This window comes from Lissotriton vulgaris, chromosome 8 (assembly GCF_964263255.1).
Source record: "Lissotriton vulgaris chromosome 8, aLisVul1.2, whole genome shotgun sequence".
NCBI lineage: Eukaryota > Metazoa > Chordata > Amphibia > Caudata > Salamandridae > Lissotriton > Lissotriton vulgaris.
The window spans coordinates 510,762,305-510,787,218 of record NC_141696.1 but is presented as its reverse complement, the minus strand read 5'-3'; the positions used below and the strand labels follow the sequence as shown (position 1 = coordinate 510,787,218).

The 24,914-nt window shown below is 46.3% G+C and overlaps 1 protein-coding gene across 2 annotated transcripts in view; it reads left to right on the top strand.

Annotated features, from left to right (window-relative positions):
- Positions 1 to 7,437: 7,437 nt before the first annotated feature.
- The window catches only part of SYAP1 (synapse associated protein 1), a 264,963-nt gene continuing 247,486 nt past the window's right edge, over positions 7,438 to 24,914 (top strand). The window contains exon 1 of one of the 2 annotated variants that reach the window (XM_086934326.1): positions 7,438 to 7,744. In XM_086934326.1, coding sequence (XP_086790452.1) covers positions 7,540 to 7,744 — 205 coding nt within the window. In that variant the 5' untranslated portion in view covers positions 7,438 to 7,539. The remainder of the gene's footprint in view (positions 7,745 to 24,914) is intronic. The other variant, XM_086934327.1, reaches the window with a different exon arrangement.

Genomic DNA, 24,914 nt, shown 5'->3' with positions numbered 1-24,914 from the left:
AACACACACACAGACAGAGCCGCGCACCCCCACACAGACAGAGCCACGCACACACCCACACAGACAGAGCCGCGCACACACCCACACAGACAGAGCCACGCACACACACACAGACAGAGCCATGCACACACACACACACACACACACAGAGCCGTTTGTGTGTGTGTGCGTGGCTCTGTGTCCGGGAATACTCTCTACTACTATCTAATGCTCACCTATTGCCATTGTAAATGACAATACCATTTATTTATGTTTTAAAGAAAAAGAAAATGAAAAAAAATGTCATGAGCAATGCCAATAGCTCTACCTTTAATAATGCAGAGACCATTGCATTGTAAATGCTTGTTTTTATTGACTGGCGGTCAGATATGCTAAGGTAAAGAGAAGATCTGTGTTTCATCGAGCTAGAGGTGGTAAGGAAAGCCCAATGTGAGGTCAGTAAAACAGGACATGGTCTGTAACAAAGTATTTGTGAATGGACAGTGTACAAGCGCCAGGATACAGACCATGAGCCATTTGAAGGGTAGCCATGTCGTCTAGCCTCCACAGCATCTCCAACCTCACTTCCTCGGAGAGAGGTATCCGTTCCACATATCCGAGGCCCTTGCGGAGATGCTGAATCTTTAGTCTTTCGAGTGTACGGTAGTGGAGGGGACCCGGGGAGATTGCTTGAATCGAAGAGGCCAGCAGCCCAACTACCTGGGCCACTGACCTCAAGGATACAATCTGCTTGCTCAGAATCAATCTCAATTCTCTCTTGACTGATCTGATCTTCTGAGCTGGGAGGAGAAGCTGGCAGCTCTGTGAAACAATCTGAAAACCCAGGAACTCAAGAGACTATGTCGGAGACAGTGCTGACTTTAGGGATTCACAATAAACCCCAGATTCTGCAGCAGAGTGATTGACCATTTGAGATGCGTAATCACTAGCTGAGGGCAGGGAGCCATGATAATGTCGCCCAAGTAAACGATTAATCGAACACCACGTGCCCACAAAGATACTACCACCAGGTGGAGGAGCTTTGTGAAGCACCATGGTGCTGAGGAAAGACCGAAGAGAAGGACCTAGTACTCGTAACAGACATTCTGCCAGAGGAACTGAAGAAAGAGACGGTGTGGGGCATAGATGGGCACTGACAGGTATGCGTCCTTCAGGCCCAGACGGACCATCCAATCCTCTTCCTGAAAAAGATTGAGCAGAAGATGGATTCCCTCCATCTTGAAATGCCAGTATATTACCCATCCATTGAAATCCTTCAGATCTAGGACTAACCTGAACCCGCCTCCTTTCTTCTGGACCAGGAAGATACTGCTGATAAAACGTCGGGATGAGGTTCTCTGGCGAGTATAGCCCCTTCCCCCAGAAAAGAACCTATCCCTTCGGTGATAAAGCTCTGTTCGTGTTGGGAAAAATATATTGGAGGGGGAGAGGAGCCCTGACTGGGGGTACCATACAGGTCCAACTTGTAGCTCTGCACTGTCTCCAAGATCCATGCATCTTGTGAGATCATATGACATGCTTGTAGAAAAAATTGGATTAGTTCCTCCAACATTACCTCTGTACACAAGATCAGTCTCGCCTGAATTTCTTGCTTTTTGCTGGGCACCCTGGTTTCCTCTATATCTGCCCTTCTGGAATCTGTTCTTGGCTCGGCGGGTTGGGTAGAAGGAGGAGTTGTGGGTATAGTTGGTGTCCTGGTTACCTCATTTCTGCTGGTGATACTCACCATGTGGGGTGCCTTGGTGAACCCCCGGCCGAACAACTGCCCTCTTTATTGTCCGGCCCTTCCAAAAACCGTCCAGGAAGCCCACTTGAGGGAGCCCTGCGCTTTCTCTAAACCACTGATAGTGGCTACAAACTTTGTAAGTTTCTTTAGGAAGAGCTGTACGAATAAGAGACCCTGAGGAGGATAGTTCTGATAGCTTGGGGTCTAGCTTGAGGAGGATGGAACGTCTCCTCTCGCTTGAGATGGCGCAGTTCGCGGTGCCTAGCTGTCATGCCGCCCTTTGCGCCTACCCAATCAACTCGTCTGGATCGATCGCCAACGCAGATTCTTTGGCCCTAACGCTCAACTCTAGGATCTTGGTTAGGGGGGCGCAGTCCTCTTTTGACTGGGAAGAGCGGCCGACACCGCACATGCGCGGCTGACATTTTGCCCACATTTTTTATTGATTTCAAGTCTTCATTGCTTGATGTTTACACAACTCGTCCTCATACTCCCGATGATGCCCTCTATATATTTCCTTATATTTAATTGTGCATAGGCTTTGCCTTGAGAGGTTTGGCAAGCTCTCCATCCATCTTATAATTACTGTGCTGCGACTTGGCTTGCCTGGGGTTGTACCTCTCCCCTTGGACTCCACTCTGCTGGTTACTTGTTTGTGGGCTAACCCCTCATATTAATTAATTCCTGTAGGGTGTTGTAGTACTCTATAGTAGTTACCGCTATGGCTGAATTATTATATGGGGATGAGTACTATGAGGTGGAACCCTCAGGTTCTATGGAACATGTCCTTGTAGAGGCACTAGACCCAGAAGCGCCACTTCTGTAGCTACGCCCGCCAGCAGGGTTGGCTTCACAACGCTGGCTTACGACCCAAACCCAGTGGCAAAAGTGTCCTCAATCCTCATGCGGCTGATTTTGCAAAGCTAGCTAAGGCTGTGGCAAATGAACACGATTATAGCACCCCTGATAAGGAGGCAGCGACCACTGATAAATATCAGGATGATAATGGGGACACCTCCTCGACAAGGCTTCCGAGCAGGAGGAAGCCCCTAGACCCTCCAAAAGATCCAAGAAGGAGCGTCACTTGGAGACCCCTAACAAAATGACGCTCCCCCTCACTCCCTCTCCACCGAGTTACCGCCTCTGGCACAATGCGTCCGGCAGGGGAGGTAGAGCGCTCCCAATCCGTTGCATGACCTAATCGGGCACAACAACACGCGAAACAGATTGCCGCTGAAAAGGGAAAGCACAAAAGGCAACAGAAAGTTGCCAGAAAAGCCGCAGATACAGAATCAAAGATTAATGGCTATTGTTTTAGAAAAATCACTGTAGGAGGTCCTGGGGTCACTGAGAGACGGACACGACTGAGGTGTAATAAGTAATTTATTATATTTAACACAATCGCTGCTGAAGGAATTCCCCTCCTGTGCTGGCCCTTATTTATTCCCATTGCTCATGACGAGCTCAGCTCGTCATAAGCACAGCTCAACCGTGCCTCATGACGAGCTGAGCTCGTCATGAGCATCGAAGGGGTTAATTCAGGAGCGCCGGGAGCAGCACCAGCTCTGACTTAGCTGGGCAAACAGTCCTGCAACATCCGTTCGTGCTCCCAGCGTTCCCTGCAGTGATGCGGCAGGAACACTAGAGCACTACTCAACATATCTCCCTCCTTTAACAACCTGCACTTAACGAAGAACAGGACATATACATTGTCCAACGATAGATCTTGCTGATAAGTGTTTAAGTTTTCATGTCGAACTCTTGATACCTCTTGGGCAGTACCACTGTCCTGCCTGTGCGGGTGTGTTTCACTGGAGTGCCCGTCCGGGCATCTCTGCTGTTGCTGGGTGGGGCATAGTTTGATGTTTCTTGTGTTCGGCTCCCCAATTCCAATTCATCCATTCCTTGGTCCTCCCGTTGAGCATTCGTACCTTTGTCTTCTAGATTTCTCTGTTCGCTGGTGGTAGTCATTTCTTCCATACTGGTGCTCCTCGTGTCACTACTGGGTGCTTTTTTTTCCGTAGTGTTTTCTTCCCCCTCCGGGTGCTCGTCGTCTTCTCTTTCTGATTGCGTTTCTCAGGGCTGATCTTTTGTAGACTTCGCGTACTTGTAGGGGTGTGCTATACTTGCTGTCGCCTTTCCTTCTTATCTGAGCCAACTTCACTCTGACCCATTCCCCTTTTTCCAGTGACGACTCTTTGACGTTGTGTCGCCTGTTTTAGTGGTCCGTGTAGATCTTTTGTGCTCTTTCCAAGTTGCTGCGCACAACTGCTGGAGACCATTTACTCTGTACTGTTTGTTTCTTCCATGCCACATTGTCTCTTGCAAATGGTTCACGGCCCCTCAGTATTTTGAATGGGCTATATCCAGTCTTGGTGGGGGTGATACAGTACGCCCATACTGTACTCCTGAGTTCTACCTCCCAATTCTTTCCGGCATTGATTGCTGCCTGTACTGAACCCCTAAACAACCCGGTTAAATCTTTCCACTGGGCCGTTCCCGTCTGGATAATATACCCGGGTGTGCTTAATCTGTATTCCGTTACGTTCCATGTATGCGTTCCATTTGTCTGACGTAAATTGCGGTCCATTATCACAAGTGATGATTCTTGGTATTCCATCTCTCAAAAATGTGGCCGCGAGGAATGCCAGTACGGTGTCAGTGTCCACGGTTTCGCATACCTCCACTTCCGGCCACTTTGAGTATCTATCTACCAACACAATTGCATATTTGGGTACACTCTACGCATCTAAAATGGAGCCTAGGATGTCCACTGCCAATTCTTCCCATGGATTTATCGGATTGGCAAATTTCCCCAGTGGAGGTCGCAGAGTGGTCTGCTTCTTGTCTGCATTGCTGCACTGTACACATTCCCTGACATGCCTCTCCACCTGGTTGTCTAGCGCCGGCCACCAGTATGCTTGCTTGGTTCTCTGCTTAGTCTTCACTATGCCTAAAAGTCCTTCATGCAGTATAGAGAGTAATCGCTTTACCAATTGGCCTGACGGAACTACTTTATCTCCTCGCAGTATGAATACATTATTGTCCCCGACTGATAGTTCCTCTTGAACTTCATAGAATTTGCGGTGTTCTGCCCTCAAGGGTTTCTTCTCTGGCCATCCAGCAACTATGAACTGTTTAAGTGTTGTGAGATTTGCATCATTGTTGTATGCCTCTCTCCACTCTTGTGCACTTATGACTGCTTACTGGCCTTCTGTGAAGGCTATGGTGTAATCATCCTTGCCCGTTTGCTTGGGCGCATCCTCCATTGTCGCCTCCCTGCTGAGGTAGTCCGCAACCTTGTTCTTGGCGCCCCGGATGTACTCTATAATCGTACACGTAGTCCAGCAAACGCAGCATCATTTTTGCTACGCGAGGCGTAGCACTCGCATGTCCACTGGATGTGAGCACCTTCACTAACGACTTGTGATCCGTACTGAGTAGGAATCTGGAGCCCCAGAGGAATTTGCGGAATCTTTCCATTGCCCAGATCGCCGCCAGCATCTCCTTTTCTATCACACTGAATTTTCCTTCGTTTGGGCTTAGGGATCTTGACACGAAGCTGACTGTCGTAATTTCGCCTTCTTCAGCCCGTTGCATGAGGACTGCCCCTAACCCTCTGTCACTCGCGTCTGTAGTGAGGATGGATAATGCTTTTTGGTCAAAGTGATGTAGAGGCACCGCTTCACAGATGTCCTCCTTTGTTTGTCGGAATTCTTCTTGAGACGCTTCCGACCATGCAAAGGGTCTTCTCCTTCAGTAGCTGATGCAGATTGTGCGTTTTGGTGGCAAAGTGAGGTACAAATTTGCTATAAAATTCTGCCATTCCTAGGAAGGAATAGACATCATCCTTGCTTCTAGGTGCGCGAGCGCCCCTTATAGATTTGGCATCCGCTTGTTTGGGTGTGACTCCTTTGTCACTGATCTTGTGGCCCAGGTACGTGACTGATGTTATACCGAACTTGCACTTGTCCCATTCAGCAGTGAGACCATTCTGCGCCAGAATGTGCAGGACTTTGGTGAGTTTGGCATCATGGTCCGATTTGGTTCTCCCCATGACCAGGATATCGTCCTGGAAATATTGCACCCCTGCCATGTCTCTGAAAAGTTTATGCATCAACTTTTGGAACACTGCTGCGGCGGATGCTAGGCCGAATGGCATCCGTCGGAACCGGTAGCACCCAAAGGGCATGATGAACGATGTTACTTTCTTGCACGAAGGGTGTATTGCAGTCTGGTGGTATGCTGAGGTCAGGTCTATGGTGGAGAACCATCTGATGCCTTTTATCTGGGCCAACATTTCATTTATCCTGGGCAAGGGGAACTTATCTACTATGATGTTTTTGTTGAGCTCCCTCAAGTCTATGCACAGGCGTACCTTCCTGTTGGGCTTCGAGGCTACGACCAGGGGTGCCAGCCATTTTGCGCACTCTATGGGTTCAATTACTCCATTATCTTCCAAGCGCTGCAATTCTTGTTGCACTGCAACCTGACAGGTAAAAGGTATGTTCCACACTTTGTGGCTCACTGGTTTGGCCCCCTACTTGTGCTGCAGGGAAGGTACCAATTCCCTCCAGGGGCTGTTGCTGCTGGTTGCTGGGTTGGGGCTGGCCAGTTGAGGGTATGCAGGGAAAGCCCTCTTTGACCCCTTTTGCACAATCTGTGTCTTGTGGGCGTGTGCCTGCTCTGGCTGCCGTCGGGCGCCCTGCTCTACCACTTGCGGGGGGAGGGGCACAGCTGCACTCACTGTTCGGCTGGGTGCGTGCTCCTCACGTTGTGCTGGTCAGGTGTTCTGCCTCCCCCAGTCCTCTGTTACAGCCGGTCCACTTCCTTATGCCGCCGTGATTCTGCCCCGTTCTGCGTTGGCGGGCACTCTGCCCACTGCTCCTCTGCCGCGCTCCCGATCGGGCCTCCCGCGGTCCGCGGGTCGTCGTCAAGCTGTGTAGCGGGGGCCAGCAGTGGGTGTGTCTGCCTCCCCCAGCCTCTTCGCCAATTTGTAGGATGCCCTGGGGTCACTGAGAGACGGACACGAGTGAGGTGTAATAAGTAATTGATTATATTTAATTCAGAAACGCCGGGAGCAGCACCAGCTCTGACTCGGCTGGGCAAACAGTCCTGCAGCATCCGCTTGCGCTCCCAGCGTTCCCTGCCGTGACGCGGCAGGAACACTAGAGTGCTACTCTACAAAAGCACAAGGCAGAATTAAGTCCCGAGAAATAAAGTTTAGAAAGCGCATACGCGATAAGCATTTAACACATTAACCCATACAGTACCATACCACAAAAGCAAAAGTAGTAAGGGAAGGCACTTAACTGGCTTCGGAGCAGCAAAGAAAGGATATGTGGTTAAACAACTAAAAATCTTTAACAACAGTAGGACAAAATGAATACCTGAAGCCATGATAATGCAGCAAGAGATTAATTTCTCAGGCTGAATGAGACCTGTCTCTGTTTCTACGAAGAGTAATCACATTTCTTCTGTTCGTAAATCACAGCTTTAAATTAGCAGTCATCAAAAGAAGAGAATTCTAAAAGTTGAACTTAAAAAAAGAATAATATTAAGGTTGGATCTTCTTTGAAAGACATTAAAGACATTGAAACGTTGCCTTTCTAAGATGGTCGCCCCAAGATTAGATGGACGAATGGACGCTGAGAGGTTCGCTTCACCGAGTGTCCTTCTTCTATGTTCACTGCACTGTTCACTTCCTGATACGGCTGCCGCGTCATATACACAGAGAGCTTGTGAATGAGGAAGTGCAACAAACAATAACAACCCAGCAAGAGGCGCGGGCACGGCGCTCACAAACCGCAGGGATGCTGCGGGGTCTGGGAAGCTGGCTCGGCTTGGAAGCGGAGGAGCATCCTGCCCAAAGCCAGGGTCAAGTAGAGTCTAATAGCGGGGTAGGCATTCCTGAGCAGCGGAGGCAGCAGCCCGAGGAGGAGGGGAGCGGAGACCCTCAGCGGCCGGGAGACCCCGATGACCAGGAGGCGCTGCTGAGCCAAGCCAAAGGGCTGGGGAGTAAGTGTCACAGTGTCGTCTGTTATGGTAAACGTTGGGACCTGTAGATGCGCGTACTTATTTTAGGGAGTGGGGTTTTCCGGGGAGCGGTGAGGAGGGGCATTGAATCCTGGACATTAAGTGGGCCGGGTCTTCTCGGTGCTAAAAGCAGGTGCTTAGACTGGTCCCTATCGGGTTGTCCGTTTTTGCCCTCCTCCTCAGGATAAAAATAAATAAATATTAACTCTGCAGCACTACAATCCTTCGCTGTAACTTCAAAGAACCTTATTATAGTTCTTTTACCGTCTCAATATTTCAGAACTGACCAGGGGCGTAGGAGACACTAAAATTCTGGGGGGGACAGGGACACCTTGTGGACTTTCCAGTGACCCTATACAAATCACCGCCCATTAAACAAATACAATCGCATACTTTCGAAGTGAAATATTAAGAGCAGGCATGTTGTCACAGTTTGCATGTATGCTTTATTGTTATTTACATTCATATAGTAATCAGACCAAATGTTTAAAAAATATATATGAATCTTGCTGCACCAATCAAACAAAGGCCGCTGACTTAGGTTGGGGGCGTCATGTTTGCAAGTGCCTTATGGTTTGAAAAGTAACTGCATTCCTGGCCTCCAGCAATTTTCAGGCAACAATACAAATGTGAAGATAACTTTGGTGATTAATGTTCTTTATTGAGAGAGATCGGAGGTTTGTCTAGTGTTAGTTTTGACTCTTGGTAAGGTAGCCACAGTGGGGTAACATGCCTGCCGCAAAGAATGTGTACCAGGCAGATCACAAAATGCAGATCATGTAAATAGGTCAGTGAGTTACTGCTTTTGTCTGAGAGATTCTTTTGGTATTTGCAGTTTAGAAGTTAAAATCCTAACATTGAACAGTGAGCTATTAAACGTCATCAAAGAACTGCATGAAAACTGCACGGTATAGATTAGAACGTTATGATTTTTCCCGAGTCTTTCCTTATCCTAATGTTGGAAAATGGGTTCATTAGGATGTAAATCAATTCTGATTATTAAAGAGAACCCCCCAACCATGGTTTTATGTTTTAAATTCTGAGTTTGCGCTTCTTTAGTTCTTCAAAGCCATCCTGTGCCCTGGGCACTCCCCAATGTTTTGCTGACTGGTACTGGTGGTACCTGACTGACTGACCCTGGCCTCTGCCTGAACAGGCCCAGGGCCAGTGCTATTCTGAAAGTGACACTTAAAGGTACTGTGAAAACACCTACATACACTAGGGTGCACTATGTGTTAGGGTACCCCTATGATTGGCATGACCTCTCCTATATGGCCCTAGTACATAATAGGGCAGGGGGGTTAGAACTACCTTTAAGTCCCTAGAATATAATAGGGCATGGCACTTTAGAGGCCAGCAGCCCTTTCTGCGTTTGCATGTGTGCACTGCTGAAGCCGGAGGTCAGTTTAAAAGTAGCCCTGTGTTGTAATACTGCTTTTAAAATGCAAATTGTGCTCAAACTCGACTTTTGGGTTTGGGGAACTTATAAATTGATCAACTGCAATGCTGGGGCAAAATAAAGTTAAGTGGAAAAATGTTTTCCACTTAACTATGGCTGTATCACATTTGCCACACAATATATCATCTGCTGCATATTCTTACGATTTGACCCAAAACAATTTTGTAGGTCAAACAGATCAAAAATTACTAAAAGAAATGTGATTTATGTTGCTGTGAAGTGTAGGCCCTTTGCAAAGGTTGACAGGTCACCTTTCCAGCTACTTCATTTGTATGTTACACAGGTACTAATGAGGCAAAAGCTTTGCAGAGGCTGTCAGTATGTATAAATATGTCAAAATAATAAAGTATCATAAAGTGCACTGCATTATGCTGCAGCCTTTTTATTGTTGCATCATTTAGTCAACACTGCAACATAATTTTGGCCTCCATTGCTGTATAACTCCAGCGGCCTGAAAGCAGGCTGCAAGTGTTTGTGCATGAAGCAGAGACCATGAAGTTTGCAAACTTAGGGGCTGATTACGATGGCAGGTGGACTTCAGTCAGTCCGCTATCGAATCGGGGAATGGGACTGCTGGCCTCCAAGGTGGGGGCCCCACGATAGGCATTACAATGCGACCGCCACTATGGTGTACGCAGTGCCTATCTTTTACATTGCAGCAGGTGCTGCTGGCTGCATCATCTGCCGCAATGTAAAAACTGACATGTTACATATATCACTGCACTACGTGGCATGCACAATGCGGTGCCTGCCACATGGTGCAGTGATATGTAGGGGGGCTCTTAGATGTCCCTCAGGTCCCATGTCTGGGGCTGGGGAAAGGGGCCTCCTACAGGCCTCCAATGTCCCTTTCCGCCAACTTTTCCATGGCGGGTGAACCGCCATGGATAGTCTGGCGGGTAAGGGGTATCGTAATCCCTACTGTGGTGCCAGGTAGGCACCACCAGCATTGTAGGAACCACAAGCCCCTCCGCCGCACTGGCGGGCTCAAGGAGCCAGTCTGGTGCATGGCGGTTGGTCTTTCCGACCGCCAGGGAACCACCCACCATTGAAATATGTTTGGTGGTGATGCAGTCACCGATGGCGGTGGGACCACCACTGACGGGGTGACGTGGCTGTCCCACCTCCATTATAATCACCCCCTAAGTTTGGCGTGCATGCAAATCCTACATTCCCAACCCCTGGTAAGTTGCACCACTACTGCTGAAAAAGGCCAATGGAGATACCAATGGGTGCGGTGGACTGGCCTCAAGGATCTTGTGACCTCAGTGTCACTGTCGATCTAGGGTGTGCTTCTTGGTATGCCTGCTCGCAAGACTGGAGGTGAACTGCAGTATGGATTGTGGTGAAAAGGCCTTCAAGGTTAACTCACACTTGCCACCCGTAGGGTCCAACTGCGGGTGCTAAGACACCAGGGCTTCCAAGGTCTATCGGGCCTTCTAAGGTGTAGCATCGGAATGAGCTCTGTCAGTAGTGTGGTCTGGTGGACTGTTCATGAAGGCTGAAAATGGTGCGCCAATTCCAAATTCAGCAGCTATGGCCAGAGTGCCACATCCTCTCCCACACTGAAACCATACCGCTCCACTGAGAGAAACGTGCACTGCCTTCAGCTACAACTCAATTGTGCTGCAACTAAATTCAAATTATGCAATAGACAACAGTAAAATGCCGCCTGAAAAAAATGAATAACACCCTAGGAAAAGCAAACACTCATAAGGAATGCACGAATAAGCAAATCATGTGAAATGTATTCAGGAGCAACATGGTTACCTTAACAGTTTAAAACTCATTATTCAGAAATCAGTAAGTGATTTTGCCTGAAAAATTCAGGACATGGCTACAGGACCAGGAAGGGACCTGTTTCAATGTCCATTGCTTATATCCTTTAAAAAATGTAAGCAGTTTGGTTTAAAAAAGACCACATCCCCGGACACAGAGCCTCAGTACACATTTTATAAGCTAAAATAATTAAAACAGTTGAAAATTATCATATTAAACATTTCCACTCCATCCATCAACCAGGTATTTCAGTCCCTTTTAGGAATGGTTCCCCACCCTGGGAAAACAATGTTGTTCGAAGAAAGAAAGTAAGTAGCGCTTTCACTGGCAAACTCTGTTAAGTGGCGCTAATGTGTGTGGCTGTAAATAACAATCCGGCCTGTCTGCTGACCACTCTATATTACTTTATTTCGGTATTTCATTATTTTTTCTCTCCATCCCGAGGTTTTTTTTTTTGGAATAATAAAACGGTCAGTAAATGAGGACATTTCCAGCCAAAGTGTTCCACCTATTTTGTATCCATTTCACTGGGAAACGAAGAAGAGGAGAGGCAAGAGAGAGTACATAAGAGCGCTTGAAATCAGAACTTAAGGAGGAGCGAGGCAGAGACAGAAAGAGATGGAGGAATAAAGAGAGAGAGGGGAGGACAGCTACCAAAGGCAGGACAGGAGAAGTTGACACTGTCCTTGCCTTCTCCCAGGGTATGAAGGAAAAGAGACAGAGTTTTTTTTCCTTCTCTGCCCTTCCCAGGACGCCGAGCCTTCCTGCAGCACAACAAAGGGCATAGGGCGAGGCCTCTTTGACTGCAGGCAGGCCAAGTGCAGGGCCATTAGGTAGCGCTTTTGCACACTAATGGCCCTGCAAATGACTGAAAGGAAAAGGGGAAATTCTTTAGTCCCCCGTGTCCCCCCCCCACTCCAAAATCTGGGGGGGATATATCCCCTGCGCCCCCCACACTTCCTACGCCCATGGAACTGACGCATTTTCAATATGCTCTACAACGAAGCCATGGATGTTGCGTATTTATCTTATGTAACAAACAACCATTTGCAAAGCCCATAATCCTTGCTTGTTACTTGTTGTATTAAATATTTGGGTGCGATAACAGAAGCATTAAAATACCGGTCGGGCTGTACACTATGCTAAGCACATATTTTCAGTTTACGTATTTCTAAGACACGTCCTTAATTACATCGGCCACGCCCCTTTGAGAGAGCCCCCACCTTAGGGGTTTTCAACCCACTTAAAGCCCTGAACTGGTTCAAACATAGTGGAACCACGCAACTGACCCTGCCTCTCTTAGCTGATGTCATCCTCAAATGACTTTTTTTACATCCTCCACATAAGCTAGTTGCTTCCCTTTAGATTTAAGTTCGGTACCTTTTAGTTGGTTAAAGTTTTTCCTTCCTCACACTCTTAGACATGAGTGATCTACCATTATTTCCAGTAGATTCATTCTCAAAAACACTTAACCTCTCTCTCCTTCGAGTCTTAGAAGGTGCAGCGTGAGGGATCTAAATGGACTCATTTCGAATCCTCTGTTGGGTTGCTGTGATCAGACATTTTTTTCATTCAGTTGATGCCATCTCTTGTTCGCAAACGTCTTGGACAGGAATAGAAAGAATGCACACACCCTTTCTTTTTGCCGTTGTTGGCGGATCTACGGTCTCTGATAGGTATTTTACTGTTTGTGTATCCTAAACATGTACGAGCTTTTCAATGTTCTTCGAAGCAGGTTCGACAGTTCCAACGTGCCTCTAGGCATTTAGTATTCTGTATTTATTTACACTATTGGATATTACCAGAGAATAATTTAAAGGGCAATCTGCGTACATATATTCCTCTACCAATTGCATAGGGCGCTCGAATACCTTAAGTTCAATTCCATATTCGAACCTTCTTCCAGGGGCACAGCCCATGCTATTTATATCATGCATTGTAGTTGTACAGTTTGGTCGTTTTAGGCCACCGCTGTACTATGAAGTAAAACTTCTTGTAGGGCTTGACGAACCGTCTAAAATTACCTGCCATTTTTACACACATTAAGGACTGACACAGGAGAGCGACAGTTATGAAAACAGAAAATTAAATGTACCAAATATTCTTAACCACAAACATAATTAATGTTGGGCTGGGATTTGATTTAAGGTTCACAACACTTTTTGCATGCACAATAGTCAATAGATCTTGCCTACAACAAACGTTAGCTGTTAGTGTTGCAAATACCTAATGCGTACTCTACCAGAATTTACAGTGGGCGTCCAGAGCACATCACTTACCATTGGTTGGCTTTCTTTTTAATCTCATTTGCTTGCTTCTTGTTTGATGGCTTTCTTTCCTCCTGTTTGCTCATCTTTTCAGTGGGGCATAGCCGCTTTACCACCATTTTGTTTGTTTGAATTGTATTCTTCCACTGTTTTAATTCTTGGAAACTACTTGTTTCCTCTTGCTTTTAGCACTCCATGGAGGTGCAAGGGTTTTCTTTATCCTGCCCCCTCGCCAATGTGTGTTGCTTTCTCCTACTCACCCACATCTCCTGTGTTCTCCCATTTCTTTTCTTTTCCTCCCTCTTCTTATAAATTTCTTCCTGTTGCTACAAGGACCTTCTTTTCTGAAAGAGTGCTGTTATGCACATTTTATTTATTTTTAAGTCAGGCTTGACAATGCAGGTGTCTGTAAGACCTATTGTTATCAATTATTAAATAGACTTAGAGTTTCCTCTCATTTCATGCTTCTAGCTGTTTGGTGTATCATTCCACCTTCTCATCCATCACACATTCCATTCTTGTGATACTTTCACTGTATACATAAGGCACTCTGTTTCTGTTATTTTAGCACGGCAGTAGGCATTTTTAGGTCTACGTTAGCTAAGACCATGTTATCTTACTAAAATGATATGTATAATATACTTAAATGGGGAGTGCTTTCACCTGAATTTAAACATTTCATTAGTGTAATCTTTGTCTGCTTGAGTTTAATAATTTTGTTCCCCAAGGCCATTTAGTATTCAAACAAGCATTTGTGATTCATACCATATAAATCTATACATTCTTAAGTTTGCTCTTTTAATTAACAGATTGCCGCCTTCTTGATGGTAAGCTCCATGGCTCTATTTATTGAAATCAAATCATTTTCTCAAATGTACAGCCTTTATTTGTTTTGGCCTTTGTTGGCATGCAGGCCTGGGATGTTTTCAAGGCGTATTTGGTCTCTCTCTCAGGAATGTGGAATTTAATAAAATAACTACTTGTCCATGGGGCAGGTTGCTTCATAAATCTACTTGTCCTGTAACAAAATTCACTTGACCCCCTTGGTACCATGTATTGCATCGACAAATTATGGCAGCAATATCATTATATAAGAGCTCTGATATAGCCTCTCTGATTTTGCCAGGGCTCATACCATAGTAGCGTTTCATTACTTGCAATCCCCTTATGTTGCCACGTTTCCGCTGATTTACATGCTGGGGCTAAAGGTAGTGGTAAGCAATAGTTCCAGGGTTAGAATCCTCTTTCGAGTCTTTGCAAACCTACTGACTTGCATGTTTTAAGGATTTTCAACAACTCTTCTCTAATCTTTTCCCATACTGAAAAATGTCGGAAATTTACTCCTGACAATGGCAGATGTAAACCTTCACCACCACATCACTCGGGGGCACCACCACATCACACGGGGGCACCACCACATCACACGGGGGCACCACCACATCACTCGGGGGCACCACCACATCACTCGGGGGCACCACCACATCACTCGGGGACACCACCACATCACTCAGGAACAATCACACACCCTCACTCACCCTCACACCATCACACCACTCACCCTCACAACCCTCTCACCCTTACTCAATCCCTCACACCCCCGCACACCCTCACCCTCACACACCACATCACTCAGGAACACCACATCATCACTCGGGGACACCGCCACATCACTCGGGGACACCGCCACATCACTCAGCCCAAGCACATCATCACTCAGCACCACAACAGCACTGTCCTTGCTTGCTACCAACAAGCACTGCCTTAGCCAAAAGGACTCGCATCAGGAAAGTGTAAGCTATTGGCTTTCTGAATAACAATGCTATTAATTTATATATTTTCAAAGCCAACTCAACTCGGGAATACCACCACATCACTCGGGGGCACCACCACATCAGTCGGGGGCACCACCACATCACTCGAGGGCACCACCACATCACTCGGGACACCACCACATCACTCGGGACACCACCACATCACTCGGGGACACCACCACATCACTCGGGGACACCACCACATCACTCGGGGACACCACCACATCACTCGGGGGCACCACCACACCACTCAGGGACACCACCCAGGGGCACCACCACATCACTCGGGGACACCACCACATCACTCGGGGACACCACCACATCACTCGAGGACACCACCACATCACTCGGGGACACCACCACATCACTCTGGGCACCACCACATCACTCAGGGGCACCACGCGGGTCACACCACATCACTCGGGTACACCACCACATCAATCGGGTACACCACCACATCACTCGGGGACACATCACTCGGGAACACCACCACACCACTCTGGGACACCACCACATCACGCGGGGGCACCACCACATCCCCACCACATCACTCGGGGACACCACCACATCACTCGGGGACACATCACTCGGCGACACCACCACATCACTCGGGGACACATCACTCGGGAACACCACCACATCACTCGGGGACACCACCACATCATTCGGGGACACCACCTCATCATTCGGGGACACCACCACATCATTCGGGGACACCACCACATCACTCGGGGACACCACCACATCACTCGGGGACACCACCACATCACTCAGGAACAATCACCCACCCTCATACACCCTCACTCACCCTCACAACCTCACACCATCACACCCCTCACAACCGTCTCACCCTTACTCACCCTCACCCCCTTTCACCCCCACACACCCCCACACACCCTCACACACCCTCACACACCACATCACTCAGGAACACCACCACATCACTCAGGGGCACCCCACATCACTCAGGGGCACCACCACATCACTCAGGGGCACCACCACATCACTCAGGGGCACCACCACATCACTCAGGGGCACCACCACATCACTCAGGGGCACCACCACATCACTCGGGGACACCACCATATCACTCTAATACACCACCACATCACTCAGCCCAAGCACATCATCACTCAGCACCACAACAGCACTGTCCTTGCTTGCTACCAACAAGCATTGCCATAGCCAAAAGGACTCGCATTAGGAAAGTGTAAGCTATTGGCTTTGTGAATAACAATACTATTAATTTATATATTTTCAAAGCCAACTCAACTCGGGGATACCACCAAATCACTCGGGGACACCAGCACATCACTCTGGGACACCGCCACAGCACTCTGGGACACCGCCACAGCACTCTGGGACACCACCACATGACTCAGCCCAACCACATCATCACTGTCCTTGCTTGCTACCAACAAGCATTGCCATTGCCAATAGGACTCACATTAGGAAAGTGTAAGCTATTGGCTTTGTGAATAACAATGCTATTAATTTATATATTTTCAAAGCCAACACATATAAAAAAAGTGTCATTTACAATACCAATAGCTCACACTTTCCTAATGTGAGACCTATTGCATTGCAAATGCTTGTTCGATTGGTGATGGCTTGGCAGCTTTGCCAACAATGTAATGTTGAGAAAACCACAACGAAACAAAAGAAACCTCAACAAAGCAAAAAGGCAACACCCAACACTAGACTTATTAACTTTGCCAGTCTTTGTTTCTTATGTTTTGAGTCAGCCAGTCACAACCTCTTCTACTGTTGTGTGTTTTGTTCCAATGAATCTTAAGAACTGCCATTAACTCAGAAGTTCAGTAGTATGGGGCGTTTATTTACATGCCCATGGCAACATAATTTACAGCAGTATTTGGAGTGGAGATTTTCGCTCTACACATTCTTCCAGCAAGGCGTGTACATGTTCAGTCAGTCGTGAACATTTCCCTTGCAGGGCTTTAACACTGTGAACTCACAAGCAATTCTTGCCTGTTTTCCCAACTCACCCTGCGCCGTGTGCTTTATTAACTGTTATGCTGTGCAGAGATTAGATTGGGTTTCGCTGTTTCTTCTCCTCTTTGGTAAACTTATAGCTTCTACAGACATTTGTTATGCTGTACAACATGGTGTCAGTTTTATTCCCCTAATTAGCAGACCGCCAAATGTATAGGAAATATGTAGTCTGAAACCAAGGCTGCTGAACCATGTCTTATTAAATCCACAGATGTTAAGTCCTGCTGCAACAAAACTCTGACATTTTTGGAGGAACAAATGTCCCATATGTATTGGTTTCAAAGTGATCATTGTGTGGGGCCCGTTGAAGATGCCTGGATGGCGCAAACCTTTTTAGGTTTTCCATACACGGCGCTTGCAAAATCTCTTGTAACAAAATAAAAGGTCTTAAAAGGGGCTTAGAGCTTGCCCATTACTTACCTGTAGTTGGCTCCCACAACACTCGTTTCATTTCTTTCTGTTGGTCAGCGCCCTCTCCTACCTCCAACTTCCTGCTTGGCTTCATGTCTTCGTCCAGATTATGGAGCTTGGACCAAGAACTGCCTCTGGTGGTCAGTGTCCTCCTACTGGCCACATACTTATAACATACTTGTTTAAATTGCTTTTCAGTGTCCGCATTCTGTTTGTTGCTTGTCTGTCCTTACCACCATCCAACTTTCGTCGATGCATGCCACTTCCGTGTTCGTTGCTGGTCTGTACTTCCCACCAACTTGCTCCCGTCACTGCATGCCTCTTCCTCACCCCATTGCTTGTTATTTCGCTCCTACCTCAATCGTAGCTTGTTTTATAAAGCGCATTTTTGACTGGAAGGACTTGAAGCATTTTAAGTGAGCACCAGTTACATGTCACGTTAATTTTTACAGGTACGGGTAGATTAAGTGATTTGCCCAGAATCACAGGATGTAGAGCTGGCACCAAGACTGTTGCTTGGATGTGAGTTTACCTTTAATATATGAAAAGGCAAGAGCTGTTTGACAAAAAGGAACAAATTGGTTTAATTAAATGCTGCGGCCGGGAGAGCCTCAACAGAATGAGTGTTCTCAAAATCTCTGTGTACAAAGTGTTGAGTGCTGTTATATATTTATTTATTTATTCATTCATTTATGATATTTATGAAGCGCTCTATCACCTGACAGGCATCCTGGCGCTGAACCAACAATGTAACAATCAGACTTGTGTTCCGGAGACGCAAAATAATCAGTTAAGAGCTTGGAAAGAGCCAAGTCTTTAACCTCTTCCTGAAAAGGAGGAGGTCCTCCGTTTCTCTCAGCTCCAGAGGGAGCCTGTTCCCCCTGTCGTGCAGCTGCAGTGCCAAAAGCCCTACCTCCTAATTTTACTTTTTTTGTACCTAGGCACCTTTACCAGACACGTGTAGAAGAGCGAAGGTTCCGCCCCGGAACATACCACACAAATTTCCTTCTCAGCAATGTTGGCCCAAGTCCATGCAGGGCTTTAAAAACTATACACAAGGATTTGGACTGGACTCTCTGGAATATCGGGAGCCAGTGCAGCTCAGCTAGAGCTTCATGAAGTACAGAAAAGAAATTTTCTACATTCCAAAAAAGCACCTCAGTCATAAATCAACAAATGTGAGAATCTGATAAAGACACAGATGGCTCTTGACCTCGGGGATAGATAGTGTTGATTACTGTGTATGTGTCCAGATGTCCGGCATGAGGAGCGCATGATCTCTACTTATGGTGTGCATGTCATGCCCTGATTGGTTGAGTGTTTCTCTCTATATATGGTATCTAGCTTTGTGGTATTTTGGGGAACATGAGTCCTTGGCCAAACGTGTCTTATTGGGGCAATTTTTCTCGGACCTGATAAAGTGCAATTATCTATCTGTGGGATCACGCAGGGTTTTCCCTTGACGCATGTTTGTCTTTAGGTTAAGAGAGACCACCCACCGTTGACCTGGTAGTAGATAGGCGTGGATGTGAGTCGTAGAATTTGTCTAACGTAACTACTACGGCACCCATAAGAGCTTCTCTAAACGCCGCAGCGAGACTCATCACTGGATCCAAAAAACATTCACACATTTCCCCTGATCTGAAATCCATGAACTGGCTGCCTTTTGAAGCCAGAATACATCTGAAAATCGCCTGCATGACGCACAAGGCTGTCCACCTGAGCTCACCTGGATACCTCGCTCAGAAGCTGACGATTTCTGGAGGCTCCAGAAACACTAGAGGCACAAAAAATCTCTTGCTAAAGCCCCAAAGATTTCGCAAGGAAAAAACCTATAAGCGCTCCTTCTCAGGAATGGCACCTAGGATCTTGAACTCGCTCCCCCCTGAAACCAGACTCGTCTCCTCCACCATACATTTTAAGAAAGAAGTAAAAGCTATCCTCATGGCTAAATACACTTGAATTATTACTGGGTATGATATTTACAGTCGCTGTACCATTCAGTTCTGCTGATTTTTTTTTCTTCTTTTTTTGCATTTTTGTATGACTCGTATTATTGACCTTCCTGACTGTTTACGCTATTACTTATTTGTACTTGTATCATTATTGATGTATCTGTCTGATCTGACTATGCTGTTGAGTCTGACTATGCTCCCACATGTACCTTCCCCACCCCAATTGTTATGTACTCACATGCTATTACCTTCGTCTGTAAAGCGCTCTGATATCTGCAAAGATCTTGTTCGCGCTATATAAAACTTTCAAAATAAATAAATAAATAAATCCTGCTCTGCTTTGATGGGGAGGTCACCCTGGAGGAATCAGACTGCAATGATACGAGTTCATCGGAACTCCTGAAAATAATATGGCAGTCACTAGTATCCTTTTTATCAACATAGCTTACATTGACATTGTTCTTACTGGTAATAACGTGGTTAGGTTTGCTTAAGTCATAACGCACATCAAAATTATTACTGGTAACATTATTGTTATTTGGGCATGGATTATGACATACATTGATCTCGTCATCATTGGTGTCGGCGCTACTGTGTGGGTACAATTTATGACCTGCATTAACATTGCATTGACGGGGACTGGCATGGTTGTGCTGGCATAGATTATGCTGTACGTTGACATTGCATTTATTGGTATTGCTGTTGTCGGGCCTGCGCACATCATGGTAATCATTGACATCTTATTCATTCATTCCAACAACTCGAACCTGGTTCCCCAGCACTAAAGTCAGCATCTCCGGCTGTAACGCCCGTCTCAGTGTTTCAGCTAGTTACATTTTGACACACTGGTAACTGCAATGGGTAGTTGTTCAAGAATATACACTGCAAATTAAGTATGTTGAAAATAAATATTTTAACTTGTTTTTACGTGCACGTTTTAAAAAGTGTTTTCAATTGTTCTTTCCAGTGACTGCATTTAGTTTGTTGCTGGCATGTCCCTCCCACCACCTCCCTCCCGTCACAGCATGCGCCTTCCCTCACTCCACCTAACTTGTTATATATCTTGCGAAGTCAACCAGAGGGACTTGGATCGCTTTACATGAGCACCAGTTAAATTACAGAAGAACACATTCATTTTTACAGTCACGGGTAGATTACGTGATTTGCACAGAATCACAGATGTTGAGCCTGTGCCGAGACTCAAACCTAGTTTCCCAGCTTTAAAGTCAGCAGCTCTGGTTGTAACGCCAGAGCATGCCGATAGCTGCTATAGTTATTTGTTCAAGAATATAAACTGAATATTAAGTATAGGAAACTAACAATTTTAACTTATTTGTATGTGCGTTGCTGAAAGTAAAAAGAATTCGCCCTATGACACAGATTGGGGACCTCGCATAACCTTTTTTTAACTTTAAGCTGTGCAGCACAGCACCTCACACCACTGTGCAACATCTAAAAAAATGGACAAAGCCAATAGATTCTGCCTAAGCGAAATCTATTGGCTTTGCCAATGCTTTTTCTGTTAGGGGTAATAAAAGCCATTGTGGTGTTTGCCTATGTTTGTGTTGGAATCGCCTGTGGGTCATACGATTTCAAAGTAAATATCTACTGTTCTGTGTTAATTTGATGTAAATGTGCCAGCATTATTTCCCCTGCTCTGGAAGTCTGCATTTTATAAACACGATTACCCAGGACTTAGAGCAGTTCATCCTCCTTCCTGTAAAATGTGCTTGCTAAACTTATTAATTGAGTGATGGGGCAACTGTTTAGTAGTGGTGACGTGGCTGGTTCAAAATCCTAATAATTTGTTATTTTTTTTCCTTGGTTCACTGTGACTGGGCAGACCTAAATATGCCATTAACCCACATCCTGATAGACCTGATGGTATCTGATCGGCCCGATTCACAGCGAAAAATTAGACCAAAATTTTAACTTTAAACCTTAAGTCTAACTTTACTACTTTTCGGTACTCACAAAGGTAAGGTACTACTAGTAAGTTTACTAGTAATAAAGTTACAACTAATCAAATTACTAGTAGTAAAGTTACCAGCAGTAACTTACCTTTGTGAATACCAAAAAGTAGTAAAGTTACAATTTTGGTCTAAGTTAAACTTTAGGTCTGAACTTTGACTTCAGGTGCAAAGTTAGACTTTAGGTCTAAAGTTAGACTTTAGGTCTAACTTTACCTTTGTGAATGAGGCCCATAGTATTTCGACAACTTTTTCTAATCATTCACAATTGCTCTATGAATTTTAAGTGTGTAAGCTAAGGCTGAACATACAGTTGTGGCTGCTTTTTTGGGCTCATTTCATTAAGGAAAAGTCTGTGTTGGGCATCAAACTGCCCATCTTGGTTCAGGCAAGCCATTTTGTATTTCTTAAAGCTACAATCTCCAGCTGGCAATAAACTGGATGGCTTTACTTCTAATTTGAAAGCCTCTCTCTTAAGGGTAGTCGCGCTTTTCAATTTGTACTATGGTAACTCCATCAACATGTTTTGCTCAGATCGCCAAACTTAATTATTATCCAGAACCAGTTTAGCCAGTATTGCCTTCAGCTTGAAATGTCACATTTACACTGGCCTTACCTTGAAAAAACTCCAGCAAGAAAAAGGTTTCCAGTTACACTACAGAATCTTCTTCTACAGATCGTCCAGGGATCTCAGATCCTACATTCCATGCCATAATTCCTCAAACGCAAAAACAACAGTTGATGGACAGAATGCAGAACAATGTCATACATTCACCCCAGTACAGAGATCTGGGCCTAAATCCATCGTTCTTTTGCTCACCAAGCCACCCCAGTTTAGACATGGCTATATGCAAATCAGCCTTGAACCTGTACCTCATGGGACTGATTTGCATATGGCCATGTCTAAACTGGGGTGGCAGAGTGAGCTAAAGAATGGTGATTGATTAAACCCGGATCAGTTGACTGGGGGTGATTGTTTGATTTGCTCAAACGCTCCATCTATCATCCCCTTTTGAATCGCATAATTCCTCAAAGAACACCAGGATTTCGCACATGTCTTATCTCTGTTTCCCACAGCCCTCCATGGAGAGAGGACTTCAATTTCCCTTAAAAATAAAAACATCCTTGTTTGACAGGAATTTTTGATCTAACTGATTTTACTGGACCTCTTCAAGGCTTTATTTAGTTGCTTGTTCCTGCTTAATTCCCCTCTGTATTAGCCACTTTCTACCTGTATTGCTTCCATTTCCCTAGATGCCTGTTTTTAAACTCCATATTCTGCACCTGCAGTGGTTGCTTCATTGCCAAAGAAAGGAGAAAAAGGACTGAGTGTGCTTTCATCTTGAAGAATAATGTCCAAGGGCTTGAACTGTGCTTGCCTCGTGCCTAAAGTCTCAGGGATACAGGGCTTCACCACCAGCTCCCCCCCAAATTCCCTTGCTGGGAATTGAAGTGCCTGCTGTTGTGCTGGGCCTTCTCAGAGACTGCTTTTTGCTGGGAGCTGAAAGCGCAACTCAACGAAGAGAAGCGTGTTGCCGCCGCATTGCCAAAGAAGCGTGCCTCCATCACATCACCAAAGCATGTCGCAACACCTGAGAAGCGTGCCGCCGCCGCAGAAGTCGCCTTTGCATCACCGTGGAAGCGTGTTGCAGGGCCTGTTGTGGCTCATAAGTTCAGTGTGTCGCTTCTTGGCCGTCAGGCTCCCCACACAGTAAGGAAGCGAGCCTCAGCTCCCCAGCACAGCAATATGGAGCAGACGCATCCTCCCCGCCTGAGTGTAAGGAATGGCACATCAACTTCCCTCCCACCCTTTTGTTTGTTTTGCGTTACGCATCCCAGGTACTGTGAGAGTAAAGTGTTGCATTTACAATCTAGAGTGGACTAAGCTATTTCTACCACTTTAAAGATTTATTTGGATTATAGTATTGTGGATTTTTGTGGTTTGGTCTTGTGTTAAGTCTAGTAAAGATTACTTTTTCTAAACTGGTGTGGTGTCCATATGTAGTGTTTTTCAAGTCAAGTCAAGTCAAGTCAGAGAATTTGTATAGCGCACTACATACCCAGAGGGTTTCAAGGCGCTTAGGAAGGGGGGAGGATTACTTGTCAAATATCCAAGTTTTAAGTTGCTTTCTGAATGCTAGGTGGTTCTGGGTAAGGCGAAGGTAAGCGGGGAGTGAGTTCCATGTTCTAGCAGCCAGGTATGAAAAGGATCTGCCTCCCATGGTGGTCTTGTTGATGCGGGGTACAGTGGCGAGGGCTTGGCTGGAAGAACGTAGTTGGCGGGAGGGGGTGTAGAAGGATAGTCGTGAGTTGAGGCATTCTGGACCGATGTCGTAGAGTGATTTGTGTGCGTGGGTAAGCAGTCTGAAAGTGATCCTCTTATTGACGGGTAGCCAGTGGAGGTCTTTAAGGTGACCAGAGATGTGTTCGTTGCGTGGGATGTCTAATATGATTCTGGCTGAGGCGTTTTGGATTCGTTGGAGTTTCTTCTGGAGTTTTGCGGTAGTACCTGCGTAGAGGGTGTTTCCATAGTCCAGTCGGCTCGTGACCAGAGCGTGGGTGACTGTTTTCCTTGTGTCGGAGGGGATCCAGCGAAATGTTTTTTTGAGCATGCGAAGAATGTTGAAGCAGGAAGAGGATACGGCGCTGACTTGTCTGTTCATTGAAAGTGAAGAGTCCAGGATGACGCCTAGGTTCCGTGCGTGGTCTGTCGGGATGGGTGCTTTTCCGAGGGCTTCCGGCCACCAGGAGTCGTCCCATGCAGATGGGGATGTACCTAGGATGAGGACTTCTGTTTTGTCTGAGTTCAGTTTCAGGCGGCTTAGTTTCATCCATTCGGCAACTTCTTTCATTCCTTCGTGTAGGTTAGTTTTGGCGGTGCTGGGGTCATTGGTGAGAGAAAGGATCAGTTGCGTGTCATCCGCGTAGGAGATGATGTTGAGGTTGTGTTGGCGTGCGATGGCCGCAAGGGGGCTCATGTATACGTTGAAGAGGGTGGGGCTGAGTGAGGATCCTTGTGGTACGCCGCAGATGACTTCAGAGGCCTCTGACGTGAATGGTGGAAGACGGACTCTCTGGGTTCTTCCGGTGAGGAACGAGGTGATCCATTCAAGTGCTTTTCCTTGGATTCCGATGTTATTGAGGCGATGTAAAAGTGTTTTGTGGCAGACTGTGTCGAATGCTGCAGAGAGGTCAAGGAGGATGAGGGCGACAGTGTCACCATTGTCACTGTATTATCATATGTGTTCACAAATGCTTTACACACTGCCTCTGAGATAAGCCTGTCTGCGCGTGCCAAGCTACCAAGGGGGTGAGCAGGGGTTATTTTAGAAATGTAGCCTCTTACCCTGATTAGAAGCAAGGGTCCCTACCTCTGCCAACTAGAGACCCCCAATTGTAACAGTCCCTTTTGTGCCTTACGCAAGCTAGTGGGAAGGAATGCTTCCAGGGCACACCATAACCAATGTGTAAAACGTTCCTGGGCCGA